This window comes from Ambystoma mexicanum, chromosome 1p (genome assembly GCF_040938575.1).
Source record: "Ambystoma mexicanum isolate Mex_15411 chromosome 1p, UKY_AmexF1_1, whole genome shotgun sequence".
Lineage (NCBI taxonomy): Eukaryota > Metazoa > Chordata > Amphibia > Caudata > Ambystomatidae > Ambystoma > Ambystoma mexicanum.
This window is the reverse complement of record NC_090921.1, coordinates 619634631-619654387: the sequence shown is the minus strand read 5'-3', so window position 1 is coordinate 619654387 and position 19757 is coordinate 619634631. Positions and strand designations below refer to the sequence as shown.

At 44.2% G+C, this 19757-nt stretch overlaps 1 protein-coding gene across 3 annotated transcripts in view; it reads left to right on the top strand.

Moving 5' to 3' along the window:
* The first annotated feature begins 1418 nt into the window (after positions 1 to 1418).
* Positions 1419 to 19757, top strand: part of SPPL2B (signal peptide peptidase like 2B) — a 1058839-nt gene continuing 1040500 nt past the window's right edge. For 2 of the 3 annotated variants that reach the window (XM_069649607.1, XM_069649606.1), the window contains exon 1: positions 1433 to 1567. In XM_069649607.1, coding sequence (XP_069505708.1) covers positions 1523 to 1567 — 45 coding nt within the window. In that variant the 5' untranslated portion in view covers positions 1433 to 1522. Of the gene's footprint in view, positions 1568 to 19757 lie in introns of all 3 variants that reach the window. The other variant, XM_069649608.1, reaches the window with a different exon arrangement.

Sequence of the window (19757 nt, the reverse complement as noted above, 5' to 3'; positions counted from 1 at the left end):
TGTTGTGGTTTTGTGAAGCGTCTGCAGTTTGTTGTGCTGTAGAGGTGTGGTTGTGTTTAGTTCAGAGATTGAGAGGTATGTGCAGAAGGGTGGGTTTTTAGTAGGGTTAGTTAGTGGCATTACCATTTCGTACCCCCCCCAGTTCTAACTGTGGCCCATATCCCTTCCCCTGTCGTACATTCTGGTGTGCAGCAGTTACCATCCCCGCAGGTTCCTTCAGGGGTGATGTGCTCCCTGTGCCCCGTGGTCCACCTATGCGAGATATTGCTCCCTAACACAGATGGGCCAGATGCAAGACTTGGCTCACTACCATAATGGGCCAAGTGAAAGATTGACTCCCCAACACAAATGGACCAAATGCAAGACACTGCTTCAGTAACACAAATGGGCTATGTGTGAGATAAGGCCCATTAACACAGCTAGGTCAAATGCGAGATACTGCTTCACCGGCACCGCTGCATAGCTCTCAACTCACCTGCTTTTGGCAGGTGTCACCCACTGTGAAAGTAGAGGAATCACCCGCCAAGTCCCTCATATGCCCATTCACTTCTATGGGCCTCTCACCCGTCAAAAAGAAAATCGGGTGTTTTCACCCGCCTTGGTGACAGAAAAGGTTGGGAGCTATGCCGCTGGGCTACACCCATGGAGAACCACCTAAAATTGAGACACAGCAGTAAATGGAGAACCACCTACATTTGAGACACAGCAGCAAATCAATTTGAGACACCGGGGCTGGGGGAAAATGCCTACATTTGGGATACAGCGGTGGAGTGCCACCTAAATTTGAGATACAGCAATAACTAGAGAACAACTAACTAGAGAACAACTAAATTTGAGATACAGCAATAACTAGAAAACGACCTACATTTGAGAACCAGCAATAACTAGAAAAACGCCTAAATTTCATGAAGAGGTTTGTCTTTACAGAGATCAGACGTTTCCCCATTGTATGCATGAGAAAGACATCCAGTACAGTTTTTCTTGGAATTCTGTGATTTAGACAAAACTTTCAGAGTTCCCAGGAAAGACCGGACTGTATAGCTTTCCTGGGCATAGAATTTGGAAATTTGAGAGCTCTGTCTTCCTTGAGAGCCACTGCAGAAAACAAAGTGGTTGCCAAATATCTGTTGACTACCTATTAATGAGGCTTAACTATTGGCTTTTCACTGAGTTTTGGCTCATCAGTGTCACATTCACTTTTTCAATACTCATATTTGAACTTGCCCTTTCTGGATGAAGTTAGGAGGGTCAAGCTTAAAGGGAAAAGCGCTTCTTTAATTGGTCTGTCCTCAAGGGGAAGCCTGTAGTATCGCAGGGACAGGAATGCTTTCCTCTCCAACATGGCGACTGTAAAAGCATGTCAGATTAGTCTCTCTTTGGTGTCAGGTGTATTAGTGACTGTCTCCCTGTATACGGCCGGTGCCCGGCTCGCCTTCCTGTGTGCTGGGCGATGCTTCCGGTGAGCTGTGTTGACGCTCAGTGAGTCAGTGCTCAGCTGCCTGTACCGTTCTGTAAGTTCGTGATGCAGCGCCTGGTCCTGCTCGTGTTGGTGCTAGTCACGCCCCAGGTAAGCGCGATCCGGAAAAGCGGACGGGACAGGACAGGACAGGAGAGTGGAGCGGTGATACTTGGGATATGTATCCTAGAAATAGCATAATTCCCCTAATGATGATTGTAAAGCTCTTTCTGGGCGGTGACATTGAACTACCGGGGGCACTTATGTGACAATCTGACCAACCCATAAACATCACCATTACCAGAGACCGCTGGATCGGAAACTCTGATTCCTTCTATTGACGCGCTGCACCATCAGAATACACTACAAAAGCAAATGCAGCAGTTCACGCACGCACCTTTGAAAAAGGAATCTTTCAGATTGCATTACTGAGCAGCAGCCCAGGGGGTGCTCCTTCTGCGAACGCTTCGGCAAAGATTGCAGCTTTGCTCGTTAGAAAGACCGATCCACAACTCATTGTCGTTAATGATGTGGTACTTTGCGTTGTAATTGTGTCCTGTCAATGTAGAATTATTTGAAAACGGTGACACTATTATTATTTAGAAAAGCTCATTTCGTTTTGAAAAAGATGAAGTTAAACATTTCCCGTTTTAAATATTTTGCACAAACGTTCGTGCTAAATACTCTCAAGCTTTGTGAATAAAGATGTCAGTAATGCTGATGCATGAACAATGCAATGTGCTGAACTATCGCTGTGTACCATTGCCGTTATTGCTGTACTGCCTACGTTATTCTTGTTTTTTCTTCTATCCCTGATAAAACGAGCACATTTAATGCACACGACCTGCAAGTATCCTTCACAAACTTACAAAGGACTAAACATAAATTAACGACATATATAGGATCCAGACCCATTTGTGAGAGGATCATATATTTCAGTGTCAGCTGGTGATTTAAAAAAAATTTTTTTTTTGAGTAATGTGTTACAATGGTGCATTTTGCAGCACACGTTCTGTGAAAAATTGGAAAATGAGCCAGACAGTTTGCGTTTGATTTTGTAGGGTAATTCATGAAAAAAGTCCAAGTCATCAACAGTGCACAGTGGCATTTTCTAATGCATTTTCATAATACCCTTACCAACAATATATGCCTGTATACTAACACTTTCACGCAAATTTGCAGTAATTCTACCATCAGAAAACATGTCCATGCTGACTCTGCCATTATATGCAAGTACCTGCACTTCAGAACGTACTCCCTGTTGGCTTTGCCATTTACTAATATTTTCATTGGACTTTTGTTAGGCACTTATACAACAAATAATTTGCGTTACAAAGTGTCCATGCTAAAATAAGAACACATGTCCAAACTGGCTGCTCCATGGAGGGCCAGTCCAGACAAGTAATAACACTTTTCATGTTTGCTTAATCATTGATAGTGCGAGAAAATACCGTGCCACAGTAAGAGGATATGGCTAGAATGGTCGTACCAAAATGACAGTCCAGCTATGAAATAATGCTTATCATACTTGCTTTATCATGAATGCACAGTACAAAATGTCATGCCACAGTAAGAAATGGCTGGACTGGCTACACCAAAATGCCAGTCTGGTTTTCTGCTTCCGCTATACCTCATTGCCTTTTCACATCTTACCTTTCTATTAAAGGCAAGGTCTGGCCATGCCTGCCATTATTTGTGTTTTTCTTTTCTATAAGTGCTACATACAAGGTTAGTCACTTGAGAGTGCTACATTGTGCAAAATTCCAACGGGTTACAGCTTCACCCGTATGAATAAGGAAGGGCACATTTCTCATGACAAGTAGAATGATGAAACTTAACAGCTTCACAAAAAACATTAAAAGAGCAGCAAAGTGACGTGCTCATGAACAGGATGTCGGCATTCGGTTTAGGTTAATGGTGTTGCCAGTGCTCCAGATAAGATTTTGAGGTCGGAGTATTGTACTCCCTATTTTTAAACTTTGAAAGTAAATGTGATTTTAAGAGAGTAAAAATACATTTTACTCTCTTGCAAAGGAGAAAAGTTATTTGGCATCCAGCCGACGTGTTCAAAAACTGTATGGAAATCATTACTATGCAGCAGCTTTCTGTATTGTGACAGAATACACCTTTCATTATTTCTCTAAGGTCTGATCATTTTATTCCTCCTGTATATATTTAAATGTTGAAAACACAAAAATCTAGCCAATTACATAGTAAAGCAAGTATGAATTGTATTGGGTGTTTTGTGGTCCGATAGCAGAACTGTCTTTTGATGTTTAATGAAAGTCCTCATTTCCAGGAGCTATTGCCTACCACCTAATGGTATGCCAACGTTATGATACTACAGTGCAGAGAGGTAAGGACTCCATGCTAAATTCTATGTCTAATCTCATGGTCAAATGTTTGTTTATATAGCGCTTTTGGCGAAGTGCTATACATAGAACCTATCACAATTATAACCAAACCAAAGTTGGTACTCGATTATCGACCTTGAAAGGATGAAAGGCTGAGTTGGCCTTGCTGGGATTCGAACATGCAACCTACAGATCGCAGGAACGAGTGCTCAACCGGCTGAGCTATCTTATTGGCTTACATCCTTCAGAGGTTGGTTAACTGAGTATTGACTGAGGTAAAATAATCAGTGCTTAGATGTTGGACAAACCGTGTATGAAGCACTACATAAAGTTAAATACCTATCTGGATTATCGCAGGGATAGGTTTTGGCAAGTTTCTATTTCAATTACAAATGTAACTTTCATTTGTTTGTTTTTGCACAGCTCTTGCACTTCTTGGAGTCAGGTTTTGGATGTTTTTAATTGTAGTCTTGAAGATTTGAGAGGCTAGAACACCTGCGATTGGTGTAGTGACAATCACTCGCCCTTGAACAAAGACTCTGCTGCCACTGATCATTTATAGTAATGTACCCCATTGACTGCAAGGTTGAATGGATGTAGACTGTGCATAGCCTTTTTATAGAGTGTGAATTAAATTATAAGTGTAAAAATGATCTGCCTCCGCATGATTATGCACACAGCACAGGAACTCTGAAAAATACAATTGTGTATTACTGGTTTGCTTTCGTTGGGGGGGGAGGAAGCATAATTTGTTACAAAATAATAATTCTCAATTGCAGTTTAGTTTTTCATTTTATTAATTTTACAATCCTAGAATGCTAGGAAAATAAATATGCACAGTGCTTCTGTTTGCTCCTTGAGTAGCAACACAGCAGAAACTGAATGGAAATAAACCATTCCTTTTAACACAGTGTGCAGTTTCTTTTTTGAAAGGATTCAGAGAAATATATTCTGTTTCTGATGCTTTTCTCCCTGGCTTGCAATTACATCCATGTAGATAAAAATCAAAAGAAGCCTTCTGGTTTCTGTCAAGTAACCTGACCTTTGCTCTGCCCTCTGCTCTAAACTTGTGTGTAAATGTACACAGGAAAATAATAAAGCTGTCATATTTACAAGACTTTAATGCGTAAAAAGTCCTTGTACGCACCTTGTCTGGAGGCCTGGGTGTTCCTTTCCTGGATGCCCGAGTGATATTGAACTGGTGTTCAATAGGGGGTCTGGTTACTTGCAGCTGGATCTAGGCCTAAGAGCATTTTCTTTTTTCTCATTATTTGAATTGCTCGTGTTTTTTTTACAATCTGTTAATTTCTGGTTTTGTTTTGTTCCAAAGCTCTTCTCCCTGGCTGGCTAAGATCTACGTTTAAGGCCTTTCTCCTCAGTATGGAAGTACTTTGTTTCAAGGAGGGGGGAAGATCTCGGGGATCTGGAAGGTAAATTGGTTGCCTACATGACTATCAATCTGGATTCGGGGCATCCAGAGGCACGGAAACTGCTCTTCAGAACACAGTGAAGAACTGCTTACATCTCTTGACTCTTAACTCTTTCGCTGTGCTCATTCTACTTGATCTTTCCTCTGCATGTGATACAGTCAACCACTCCATCCTCATAAAACTGCTTCATGATACCCTTGGTATCTCAGAGCGGGCACTGGTTGGCGACTTCCTTCCTCATTTACCGCACCAGCCAGGTCATACTGGACTTTTTCTCCTCTCCTATCTCTATCTCCACCTGAGGCATTCATCAGGGCTCTAACCTCTCACCCTGGCTCTTTAAGGTCTAGCTTGCTCACCATATCTCCACTCTCTCCAGTCACTTCCAATGCTATGCAGATGGCTCTTTTTCAAACTTCCCTCGGATGCTCTCCCTACTTCCTCTACAATTCCCAACTCCCAACTGCCTATCTGCTAGCCAGTCCTGGTGTGCCTCCAATGATATCTGCCTCAGTGGCAGCAAGACTGAGATCTTTCCTATTGAGACTCTCATTCCCTCTTTCCTCCCTTTACTCTGCCACCCTCTATGGGCTTCTCCTGCATTTGTAGCCAGAAACCTTGGAGTAATCTTCGACTCCTGTCTCTCTTTCCTCCCTCACATCCTGGACCTTGGCAAGAAGGACAGTTCTCAACTCCACTTCTGTTTTGCTTTTCCGGCCACGTGTGGGGACCTCAGACTCACACCCCCTATTACAAGGGCCCAGCAAAGTTCTTGGACTTGAAGATGCAATGAATCACACTTGGACCAATAGTTGCAAATTAAAATGGCGTGTTACTGGCCCTTTATTCACACAATATATACAAACACCTATGACTAAAACACAACATCTAACAGATTATACATACATAAGCATAGAAGAAAATCATCACTGTTCGTATGGTTGCAGAAGACACCTTCATCTCGGCAACCACGACACTGCTTAGTCCCAGAGCAGGTAGGCAGAGAGATCACTCGTGCTAACTGTTATGTATCTGATTATATCATTACAGTCACCATGTTTCTATTAAATAATGCCAGGAGACAACCTTCATGTCTCAACTCCTTTTATTCCATTTCTTAACTGACTGCTCTTCAATCCTTTTCCTGGCATACCCATTCTAGCTCTATTCTCTCTTCATTCCACATTCTACAAGCCACAACACCAACTGGTTCTGGAGTGGAGCGTCCTCCCTCTCAGCGAGACTGCATCACCCGGGGTCCAACTCTATCTGTCCTCCATGAGGAAAAACCTCTTCTCTTCTTGGGGAAATCCCCGCCCCCTCCTGGTTACTTGACTGCCCTCGGCCGAAGGGCAGACAGTAAGCATTGGGAGCAAAGAGAGGAAAACTCCAGCTGGAAGTGGTGCACCAGCGCCCTTTAGCTAATTTTCGCATATGCACTACAACAACTTCCTCTGAGGTATCCTTCCTTTCCTCACTTTACCCCAGAAGCTCAATGTCTCTAGAGCTCTGGTACTATCTAGGCTGGACTACTGCAACAGCCTCTTCCTTAATCTACCCTCTTCCTCTCTCCGCCCCCTCCAAGCTCTCCGGAATAGGGCTGCAAGACTTAGGCTTGGCATCAAGCCCAGGGACCGTATTTCTCCAGCCATAAACTCCCTCCACTGGCTCCCGAGTTGCTGCAAGAATCAAGTTCAAATCCCTTCATCATTCATAAGGTTGTCTGTGGCCGAGAACTGATCTATCTACAATTTGCTCTCGCCAAATACTTTTCTTCCAGATCTTTGCGCTCCTTCGGCTCCAACTCTTGTGTGTCGAGCGCTTTTCTAAGCAGCGAGCTGCTGGCCGATCTCTCTCTTTGACTGACTCCCTCCTCTGGAACGGCCTCCCCCTTCCGCTCTGTCTTGAGTCGGATCTCCTCAAATTCCAGAAGCTCCTCAAGGCTTTGTCTTCACCTCCTCCTTCCCCCTTCTCACTCCTGCGCTAATACCCCACAGTCGCTAAGTTTGGTGGCCTGGGACCTTGTGTCCTTCTGGGTCCCAGCCTTCCGCCCAATTGCCCTCCGCCTTCGCCTTATCCCAGCATTGGCCTTCTGGCACCCACTGGCTTGTGTTCTCACAGGCCTGCACTTATTATTGGGAGGTGATCACTCTATACCAAGCAATCTCTGCCAGGCACCTACTGTGCACACCACTGACACCTTGGGACTTCCCTTTGTGGTACTCCTAGCACTTACCCCCCTTGCCTGTTCCTTCTCTCGCTCTCCCTGCACTTGCACATTCTGAATGCTCACAAGGCCTAGTAGGACTGCCCATTTCCTGTTCTTCAGTTTATTTTATTTGCATTTGCTTCCATGTTCCCACCCCTTTGCCCTGTGGGTGGTTTGAAACACAATTTCTTGATTTATAGGTGACTTTACAAATGCACAATAAATAAAGTACCTTTTTGAATCAATAGGACCAGTAGTCCTAACAGTCCTAATAACCTTTATGTATCAGGCATTGCTTTAGGTGTAATTCTTTTCTCAATTTGTACAGATTTGTCGAGGTTGCATGTTCATTTGGCAGACTTATTTTGCAATTACAATTATCTAGTTTGTTAATGCAGGCTCTTGTTCTTCTCTTCACCTTATGGTCTGACAAAAGAAGGGGAACGGTTCTTTTGAAGATGAGCAGTTTGGAGGAGTTTTGGGTTAGTGTATTGACTTTCTTGCCTAAAAGACTGATTATAGTCGTAATGGTTGCAGGGCTTTATATGGGGTTTATTGTAGTTGGTATTGGTCCTAAGTTCAGGGTGATTGACTTTTCTGCATTGAAATAGTTTAATGACCTCCCATTTCTGGATAGCCTAGAGGCACTCTGCAATTTTGTTTCTTCCCTTTGTTACAACCAACACGAGAAAAGTATGTAATTTGGATACAATTGGAACGTATCAGTGTAGCCATTTGATTAAATAGGCTACAGGGCTCATGTACAAGTTGAATAACCGGGGGAAATTGTAGAGGGGCCCCTGACTTCTGGCCCAGGCAAAGGGTGCACACTTCCCTCACCCCAGACCAGGGACAGTACCCATGATAACCCCCACCAGCCCTGGTCCAAGCATGAGTGTCATCCGCTCAACCCAGACCAGGGCAGCTGGGTAGGGAGGGGCACTGCACCTGTAAAATATAATTACTCTTACCAGGGGGATCAGCTGCACCTCGAGTTCTTACCTTATTCAACTTGACACAGACCCCAATGTGGGTTTTATTGGTATCCCAATAAGGGCACCTCTTTACTTATAAACACACATACATATTGTTTTTACTGTTCATATCTCTAAAAAATACCCCTGTCCTGACCTGAGTTCTTTCCTTAAGAAGTGATCTTCTCCATCAGCCCACCCTTCCTTGGAGTAGACAGAGGGACACCCATAGGGTGGCACTTATGCAACAGACCTTCAGCTTAATTCCTGATATCCACCCATAGTTGCCTGAGGATTGCCTCAGTGAGTGGTTCCACAGACCCTAAGCGGCTTCGGGCTGGCTGCTACTCTTATCTCCTCCCTCACGCTGTGGTCTTTCTTTCCTTAAACATACACACCATCAACCTACTTAACATTCCTTTCAAGCTCCCCTCCTACATTTCCAATTATTATAAAAAATATCCACTAAACACTATCGTAAATATTAATGCATCTTTAACTACAAACATACATATACACGACATACATAACATGTAGTACATTAATTCACAATAGGGCGACTGCTGCAGTCAGCCACCCCTTTCACAGTACCTTTTTTATAGCGCTGTCTTTATGGTGGCTGGGTGAGAACAAGTTCTGATGTTGGGGCTCCACTGGTCCTTCTTCTGGGTGGGCCCGTCTGCCATGTGTGGCCACCCGAATACACCCAGCGCCATCTTAAATCGGTTGGTGTACCCCTTGCCATGTGAACGTCGCACCCGCAGCACCTAGACTCTTCTTGCGGCCCTGCCCCGTCTGCTTCATATCAGAGGAACCCACGGGAGTAGGCCGCATAATCGTCATCTGGGTTGCGATGACAGAGCGGCCTGGGGCTTACTCCTTCAGCTGGTCTGCTCTTTAAACCCAGGTCTTTCTTTCATTCCCTGTGAAAAGATCTTTTTCAAAAGATCTTTTCACTAAAAGGTTGCTTTAGTGAGAGCAGGGGCTGCTCGGCCTCCAGGACCCGGAAGTAGCCACAACAGAGAACCGGTAAGCGTGTGTTGCGCGTTTGTGTGAGTGTTTATTTTTGGGGAGTGTGGGGGGTGCGGAGGGAGGTAGTGGCGGGGTCGGGTGGTGAAACCTGATTTGGAACAAATTCCTTCGGGGGACGGTGGGGGTATGGTTCGGGCGGCAGTTCTGGTTGGGGGTGGCAAGACAATGTTGGTTTTTGCTTTTTGTATGCCGCTCAAATTCGGACGAAAATAAATTGGTGTTTTTGTTGGCTGACCTATAAAAAGTGAAATTTCCACATAGAACCCATTCTTTCACTGGTGGTAATCCGGCAGGTGAGGGCTTTTTTCACCACCATGCCCACGTTACTCTTCCACTCTTCTCCTGCCGAGATGCCTGGCAGATGCGCCCCGGAAGGACTTCCTGCATTGGGTCTGCCCTGATTGGACCGGGGCTGGGCTCTAAAGGGCCAAGGCTGTGTTACTCAGTTCAGGGTGCACGCCACACGTGGCCCAGACTGGACAGCTTTTCATCCCAGGCTGCACGCACATGCTGTCCTGACCCTTAAATGTCAACTGACCCATCCGCCAGCCTGTTCTTGGGTAGTGGAGTTCTGCCCTTTTTAGTCTGGACTATTAGGTATAAATTGCGCCACTTGTAAGCCGAAACGATTGCATTAGAGTAAAAATTGGGAGAAATGGCATATGAGGAGGGACACACAGCTTGTAGGTGTTTAATGTGCCCACCTATTCACTGCCCATGGTCATGCTAATCCCATGGCAGTGCCAGCCCATTTCTTGCCCCTCCCAAAACACATACTCATGGGCACTGTTTGAGCTTGCTTTAACGAGCCTTGCCATCAAACTTCAAACTTCGCACTCCACGTGCCTGCTAGTGTTTTTCAAAGCAGTCTGGGAGATAATGACTTAATTGGAGTTGTAAACCCGCTACTGGTGTCATGTCTCAAATGGCTGTCTTCAGCCACTCGATTTAAAAGCACTATGCATGTCTTTCACTGAATTCCTGTAAAAAAAACAAGCAAGCATTGGCAAATCCAACAGTTTTGGTGTTTGTCTGTAGAAATATTAAGCATTTGCCAGGCAGTGCTATTAGATGCCCAGGTACTTGCAGCATTTTGCATCTGCAACTATCAATGGCCAGTGAATACCAGTATGGCTGTGCCTGGCAAGTGCCTTTCCTATGCCTACATAAAGCCCAAACTGTTGTCATTGCCAATGCTTTTTCTTTCTTTTGCGGTATTCTTTTGACAACATTCCATCTAGCCCCATAGTTGGCTGGATGGATTAGTCCAATGCACACACACTTAAATCAAACTATACAAAATGGTGTTTTATTCAACTGTTGTGTCTGTATCTTCATTTATAGGTTTTCCATTCGGAGACAAGGATCCAGCCCATTCTAGCTAGGCCCATTTTTGACCCATGGGCTACAAAGAGCCTTGAGGGACTCCACATTCCAACTTGTAAGAAGTGGCTGAGTACTCTCCTACTGCAACCTGTGTGGCCTGTTACTGATCCTGTATTGTGGCTAACCGGCAGCTTTAGCACCCATAACCTTTTCCTTGTGCAATTTTTCTAGGGGAATGTTAGACTAATCTGCCACTTATTATACAGTACACTAAGAGCTACCACTGGGGAAGCAGGAGCTGGTACAGACTGTGCAGCAAATCTAACTTTGCGCGAGATGCAAACTCTTACTTTTTGTCCATTTCATATCATCCAATATGTTCTAAAGGTCCCTTAAGTGTGTTCTTTATCATCATTTATATACATACACACATAATATATTATAGCTAGGTTTGTATGGCATACTTGCCCCAGGAGCCAAAAGTAGCTCATGGTAGCTGTTAGTTTTAAGCTAACCAGGCTCCCCTTGGCTTTAACCAGGAGCTTATTTGGTCCCAGCTCATGACAACTGTGAACCCTCCATATGCTCTCAGACAGACCTTCATGCTGGAGTACCGCAACCATGGTAGCTGGCGTCGCACACCTACACTTTACTTTCTCATATTTCTCATCTTTCACAGGTTAAAGAGTTGGTGCTTAGAGAAAAATGTGCTCTGTGCATGTCTCAGATGCTAGTGTCCATTTTTGCACTGTTCAAAAGTGAGTACCAAGAGACAGTGCTTCATGCACGCTTTCCGACTCCTCGCTGTTTCTGTTTTTGTGGCTCAAACAGAGAACTTTTTAATAGTGCATCTATTATTCCTGTTTTCCACCTTGGAACATTTTGGAAGGATCATCTTGCATATACGTGAAAGATGACGAATGTTCTCCTGCCTGTGTCTGTTAGCAGTTTTTGGTGGGTCTATAGTTGGTAGACATATTTTCAACATGGTTGCACTATTATCACGCCTCTAGCCATTGGTGGGTGATGATTGACTCATGGTGAGTAAGAAATGGTGTGATGTGCCTAGTTGGTAGCTTGCATCTTAAAATGTTTAACCTTGCTACTATACATAGGTGGGCTATGTTTAAATATCAGTATTTAGGTATTGATAGTCTTTTTTAGTGTATGTCACTTTTGCGGCCACTAGTGCTCTGCCGTTAGATCCACAGGAGATTGTGACAGCAGAAAAGGAAAAATGAACAATTATAAATGAAAGGAAATATATGAATTTACACAAATGTGCGACTGAGAGGCAATCAAGAACTAATCACACCTAGATGCAAGGTTATAAGACCAAGCACAAACTGGCTGTGAGGAAAGTACTTCCGCGTGAAATGTATCAACATTGCTGGGACAGGACGTTGCTTGGCAATACAATGTTGCTGTGGCATTGCCCCACTTTTCTGCTGTACCGCTGCACAAGTCCTTGGCTCTGGATATCCCCTGCTATGCTGTCCGACTCCACTCATGTTCCTTTGCTCCTTCACTGTAGTGTTCTTTTGTCCTTCTGCAAACACAGTACCTAGTCTAATGTTCTTCCATCCCGCAGCTTCCTTTCTTCTCTGCTGCATCACTGGGGATTTGCAGAGCAACTTCCTCCTTATTTTCTCACCTTTTGGCGTTCTTTCTTGCACTACCTGAAATGTTATAACATGCGTTCAGTTCTTCTCCTTGGCCATTATTTAGGTTGATGACTGGCTTCCCTGCTATTGCCCATTTCCAGGATTAGAAATTTAACCCGAGTTCACTGTGCTTCCCTGGCTCTCACTCCACTGTATCTTTGATTATTCTCGGCTGCTAGCTGCACAGATCTTGTGATGGAAGTTCCCGTTACCTTTTAGAGTTTAGGAAGCTTTTTTTTCCTCTTTACCCCAAGGTTTTTTCCCCAGCATTTCTTGTGCCAAGCTAGTTCCTGGAACACTGGCACAACAAGGCCCTCCCTTCCAGACTGGGTAAGGCAGGGGAACTAATTTCAATTTGCGAGCAACTAGCCTGGCATAAAAAGTAACTTTGAGACTTGGGGAGGTAAGCGTTCTGTTTAGTATCTCACGGTTTCATGTAATTTACATAAGAGCATTGTGATGATTGTCTGAAAATGCGACTGTTTTGTCTCCCTCCTTGAATTTTTATAGCAGGATTTTTCTTCTAGGTATGGTAAACCACAAGGTGGCCGGCGTGTTGGCATGTGAGGACATAATTCGATTAAGATCCTGACATTAGCATTGTAGAATTGTGTATGCAGCAATAACGCATTTATATATATATCCGAGTTTGTAGTGGTTCACGATTTCCAGCTATTGAAATGATAGTTTCTCTTTTCAGATAACATTTTCCATGCAGATAAGTCAAATAGTTTTGGCGTACTTTCTTGCCTGCCCAACACAACAGTTCCTTTAGTACTAGTATATTTGTATTTGGGTGCCAATGTACTTTTTGTGGTCTGTTAATATTGTGGTCTGTTAGTACGGCTTGAAACACTGTCTAAAATTAAAATGTCCTGACTCTGTCCTTCCTCGGTTTCAACACGTTCCTTGGATAGCAAATGCCAACACACACTTTAAATAAATAGTTCTGCTGTCTCAAGTCATTCCAAGTCAATTTCAATTGACCTCTTTATATCCGCCTGCCATGGATTATGGTTGATTTCTAAATATGCCAGCATGTAATTAAAATCACTTAATCTTCTAGACTTGGCCTGGAATGTTATGAAAACAAGGTTCTACATATTAAGTTGACTCTTTACTATTTCAAGCCTTCTTACAGTTTTGCTTGTTCTTTATACCACATATTCCAAAACAAAGTTTAAATGAGGTTTATATATTTCTTAAAAATGGTATGGATTTCTGCTACAATCACAAGCCTGGAATTTTTTTGACTGGCTGATTTTGCTAGGTGGTATATCAACATAGAATTCAAATGACTCTTTACTTGTTCCTTTCTTCTTAGACTTTGCCTGCTTTCTCAGACCACATTTACATCTTCTGAGCATACAACTCCCTGCTTGCATTTCAAATTACTATTTTCACTCTGAAACCTTCTTGCGTCTGTCCTCGCTGGGGCCACTGTTTTACTTCTCCTTTGCTGCTGCTCACCTCTTCAACCCCTTCCAGACCTCATAACACCCCTCATTTCTGCAGGATTTACCATCTCCACAGCCTCGTTATTCACTCCTATCCTCAATGTTGTTTATGCCTCAGTGTCTCACATACTCTCCACGTCTGAGGCAGTCCTCATGTTCATCTCCCTGGCTTAATCTTTCGGTCAAACTAAAGTTCGCAAGCTGTCCTGCCTCTTGGTTGCTCTGCACTTCTCATGTCACTCTTCTTGCTTCTGGCTTTCCAGCGCTAACCTCCACGTCATCTTCTGTGGTATCTGTGCATTTAGACGAAGAGTAAAACAAAATGTACCACAGTGATTGATTTATTGATGGCTTAATGATTGCTATTAGTTTGATGTATATACACATTCACATGGAGAGCAACGCTGGAGACTTGCCTTCATAAACCTCCTCGCTAAAGTTAAAAGCTGAATTCTCTGGCACAGCGCAGAGCTACATGAATTCAGGCCTAATGTGGAACTAAATGCCCTACGATTAATGTGACGTGAAGACTTGTTAACTTTACATCGTACTTCTTTGCAGACATATGCACTTTAAAATGTATACACTTCTTTAATAATATGCTATGCACTTTTTTAAAGTAAAGGTGAAATCTTGAGTGAGGATTCTATTGACACGTTTAAAAGGCTACTTTGAATTAACAAGGTGTGCAGAAATTACTTATGAAACAAGATCAACATGTTACTCGTTTTTAGCTATTTTGAAATTGGTCTGTCACTTCGCAACAAATGACTGGTGGAGTTTTCGAGGCCAAATGGATCCTCGACAGAAACTTTTAGGCCTATCGGCAACGGATTATTTTAAAGCCCCATGGATGCAAAGGGAAACAGATCACCAAACAAAAGAACCTCGCTCAACAAAATACGTAATCCACCCGAGCTAGGTCCTCCTCAAAAGCACACAGCTGAGTTTGGATGTACAGCAACAGTTTTAAAATTCCTTGAGTGAGTAGTTTTTTCTGTTGACCTGTATGTGGCCCAAGCAAGTAGGGAAAGTAGTCTATTCTAATCTATGAATTTAATTCTGATGTTGACGCGTGCAGTTGTCATAACATTTGTGCTGATAATTATGTAAAATGTGTATGTTATAAAATTAATGCTTAAGTGTTCCGAACATTCATTTCTTGTTTAGAACGAAAAGTCAGACCACTCTAAAACATTGGTGTTTATTAAACCTTTTGTTACTTTGTGGATATAGGCGTATAAACCATTTGTAAAAAAAGACTACATGGATGGAACCATAAATGTGAAGACCAAACCGAGCATTATGCTTTAACTTCAGCAGATATAAACCGTAACTTTAAAACATGTGTATTTTGCCGTAGGCCCTCTTAGCAACTTTCTGCCCAGGTCCTTTCCTGTTCTTTTTCTGCTTTCCCTGAGATAGGTTCAACCTTTTCTTTGCTCTTTTAATGCGAGCTACATACCATTTTGTAAGCAGTGGTTAAGCTTTATATGCAATACAACAGTGTTCTACGGTTGCGTTCCGTTCTTCATGTGCTTAGATCACTGATTAGTAATTTTTACAAGCCGTGCGAGTGGGCAAGCGCTCGGCGCGAACCCGATCAAGGAACGTGAGTGGCACGGCATAGCACGGCTCAGCGTAGCATGTGGTTGGAGCGCAAGTGGGACCAATGTTTACTGAATGCGCATTAGGGCCCCCGGATCCCGCCCAGTATTTGTTTCACATTTATTTCATATTCGTCTGTGCGGTGGATCAGAGAGCAGTCGCCTGTTATAAAGTCTGTTGATGGTAATAAAGCTGGGACTCGAGACACAGACCTGCTGTGGAGTCATTGGGTTTGTTCAAGGTATCTTTATTTACATAAGTACAAATGTACATCAACCCATTTTCTCTTGTAGGTATATACAGTGGCACAGTAGACAGGACATAGTTACATAGTAGACCCACCGGCCATCCTTCACACACCAGCTCAGGCCCCCAACTGACTCTCTCCGAGCATTCACTCCCAGATCCACACCACGTTCTCCTGAGCTGCATTCATGCATCAACATTCTGACAGCAAGCGCTCCAGGCCAGTGACATAATCAAGACAAGACTACGTTACAACATCTCCCTTTCATACCAGACTCAACCACATCATCTCCCTTTCTCACAACAGGAACCTTCCAACAAAAGAACATCCTTCCGTCCAGACCCGCCACATCCAGAAACAGAGCCTGCCACACTCTGGCAAAAACCAAACCAATAAAGGAAGCATCAATCATACACACAGGTGGGGAAAAGAAGGGGGGGGGTGACCATGGGTTGACACACAACGGACCCTTATGCTACGCATAACAATGCAGCAGAGCCAACCGGTACCCGACCGTAAGAGTCCAGCAGACTAACATACAAGGAGGGTGGTTATGCCCATACCAGGAATAACAATTACCGAAGAGGTACATAATCCACACTTCTTTCACTCTCACAATCAAAACACAATCAGTTACAACCGGCTCACACTTATCGCCCAACACACATCCCACAGATCACAACCAATATCAAATAGCAAACCAACTTCCAACCAAACCAGCATCAGACACATGCACACTGCCTCATTCCCTCAGTGCAGATATACGTATACAGGGATGGTGGAAAGAAGCACACACATACAGGTGCAACCTCTCAACAACAGGCAAGCATGTTCATCTCACCCGCGCCACATACATACTTGACCAGTATACTCATGCATGCGTCAACCAAACCACGCTACCAGATTCACTCACAATGAAACAACATATTGTGCTCCTGGTAGCACTGCAATGTTCTAATAAATCCAAACTATGAACATCAATAACTAAATTCATATTAATAAAACATGGTGCCGAACAAATTCACAACCTAAATGTATTTTCATTGCTTGTGCACTTTTTCCTACATATATGGTTATTACATACCAAATTACTCTTATTGGTGTCTCAACCTATGATAATTTCTTTCATTTTTCTCTACTGTAAAGTCATTTCCAAAAACTCAAACCTTCTTGGTTGATTAATTTCCACTAATTCCACTTATATACCTTGTTTTTTAGCATACATGTTGCACACATTTTATCTGATTGTTATGTTATTTTGCATTTATATAGCGCCTTATATACCATTGGTATGGTCAAAAGGTGCTGGTAGGTTGAACGCCCTTGGGAACTGAAGTTCAGATCAGTAGAGGGAGTAGAGAGAGTCAAAGGTGCGTGTGGGCACCAGGAATGTGTAGGTGTGGTGATTGAGGGGTCAGGAATATGTGTTTGTTCTGGCAGGATTTATCCAGACCGGATGTGGCTGCGTTAGGCCCGAGGAGAACGCCTTGCTGGGGGTGTGAAACCAGCAATGTTTACATAGAGTGATGTGGAGTATGTGGCGGTTGTTGGTATGAGAACAGTTATACCGAATGGTGTCATAGTATCTCTGTGTTCTAGTTGAGTGGTGGTGTAAAGGAGAGAGTAAGCATATGGTGGGTTATGTGGTCATTCAAACGTTTTCTGCATTCCAAACCACCCTATGCACTTTACAACATCCGTTCCATGCACTCTTATCCACTCTATGCACCCAGTCTGTTCCCTACGTTCCGGTCCGCTCCATCCACTCATGCATTCTCGTTCGCCCTGCGCATTCCAGTCCGCCCTGCGCGCTCCAGTCTGGACCACGCATGCTCTACGTAATCATCCAGTCTAGGCACTCCTTTACTCTAGGCACTCCTTTGCTCCAGGACACTCCTTTGCTCCAGGACACTCATCCGCTTTATGCCCTTACACGCACTACGCACCCATCCCCTCTACGCACCCATCCCCTCTACGCACCCATCCCCTCTACGCACCCTTCTCCTCTACGCACCCGTCCCCTCTATATATCTGCCGGCCTTGCCCACTAGTCTGTTCTATGCAGTCCTTCACTCTACACATTCTTCCACTTGGCTCATCCATCCCGCTCTGCTCATCTTTCTGTTCCTCGCACTCTGCATACATTTGGCACTCATCCGTTCTACATGCTTATCCGTTCTACGCACTCACCCGGTCTGTGTAACTCGTCCGCTCTAGGCGTTTGTCCACTTTAACCCATCGCGTGTACTACCCCTTCATCTGCTCTACGCATTCACCCACCCTACGCAATCACCCGCTCTCTGCCCTCGTCCGCTCTCTGCCCTCGTCCGCTCTCTGCCCTCGTCCGCTCTCTGCCCTCGTCCGCTCTATGCATCCGCTCCCTGTGGTCATCCGCTCCCCGCGCTCATCCGCTCTATGCATCTGCTCCCCGTGCTCGTCCCCACCCCGTGCTCTTCTGCTCCTTGCACTCATCAGCTTTATGCACTCATCATTTTCCATGCATTTAACAGCAATATCCTGTTCTACATATTCATCTCTACACTCATCCGCTCTGTACCCTCATCCGCTCTGTACCCTCATCCGCTCTATACACTCATCCGCTCTATACACTCATCCTGTTTGCACATTCATCCTGTTTGCACATTCATCTTCTTAGCGTTCTACCCATTTTTCCGTACTCACCCGGTCTGCACACTCATCTGCTCTACGCACTTCTGCATTCTACGCACATCTCTGTACTTATGCACTCATCTGCTCTACGCATTCATCCATTCTGTACACCCAGCCGCTCTAAACACTTGTCCGCTCAACATACTCATCCGTTCCATACACTCCTCATATCCACACACTAATCCGATCTACACACTCATCTGCTCACCGCGTTCATCCGCTCAGCGCATTCATCCGTTTCACATGTTTCATCAGTTATAACGATTTCATCCACTTCATTCACTCATTCATTCATCATGCATTACATCCATTTCATTGATTTAAATCTGTTTTTGTACGATTTATCCCTATTATTCACTTCAGTGCTTTGCTCTACTTTACTCGTTCTATTCTGTTTGTCTTTTTAGTTTATATTAGTGGTTATTAGATGACGATTTCTCGCATCTGGTAGTTTGTTGGATTGGTGTCATTGAGGTGCTTTTATTCTGTTTGGGTCATTTCGCGTACAGGTCGGTTCTAGGAGAAGAGCCAGGTTTTCAGCAGTTTGCGGAAGGACATTAGATCCTCAGGCGGATGTGGGGTGGGAATGCGTTCCACAGTGTGGGGGCCAAGGCTGAGAATGATGATCCGCCTAACCTGACTGAGTTTGTCTTAGGGATGACTACGTTGAGGGTGATGGGGTTTTAGCTTGTTTTGAAGATACGGAGGTCCGGTTTTATGCACTGCTCGATGGGAGATGCATAAGGTTTTGAAAGTCACCCTTTGGGCCACTGGAAGCCAGTGCAGAGTCTTAAAGGCCACAGAGATGTGGTCTCTTGGGCCAAGCGCAAGTAGCAGTTGGCTGCAGCGTTTTGTGCCCTTTGAAGTTTATTCAGTTGGTAAGCGTGGAGTCCAAGGTAGAGGGGGTTTGCGTAGTCGACTCTTGATATAACAATTGATTGGACCACGGAGAGTCTGTTGGGAAAGGAGAGAAATGGAAAGATGCGCCTAAGGGTTTTAAGGTGGTAGTGGCATGACTTTGAGACGTTGTTGACTTGGCCCGAGAGTGTTAGGTCAGAGTCAAGCGTACATCCAAGGTTTTTCACTGCGTTAGAGGGGGGGTCGGTGAGTTGCCTATGTTGGATGGCCAGGGTAGTGGGTGTGGAAGAAGTTCGGAGTTGCCACATACCATGATTTCAGTTTTGGAGGGGTTTAACAAGAAGTGGCTTTGGGTCATCCAGAGCTCTGTCAAGGAGGCAGGAGGCGAGGTCAGGTTGGGTTTTGAGTTCAGGAGTTTTAGAATTGGTTGAGTGTCATCAGCGTAGTTGTAATGCAGGATGTTGTGTGAGCG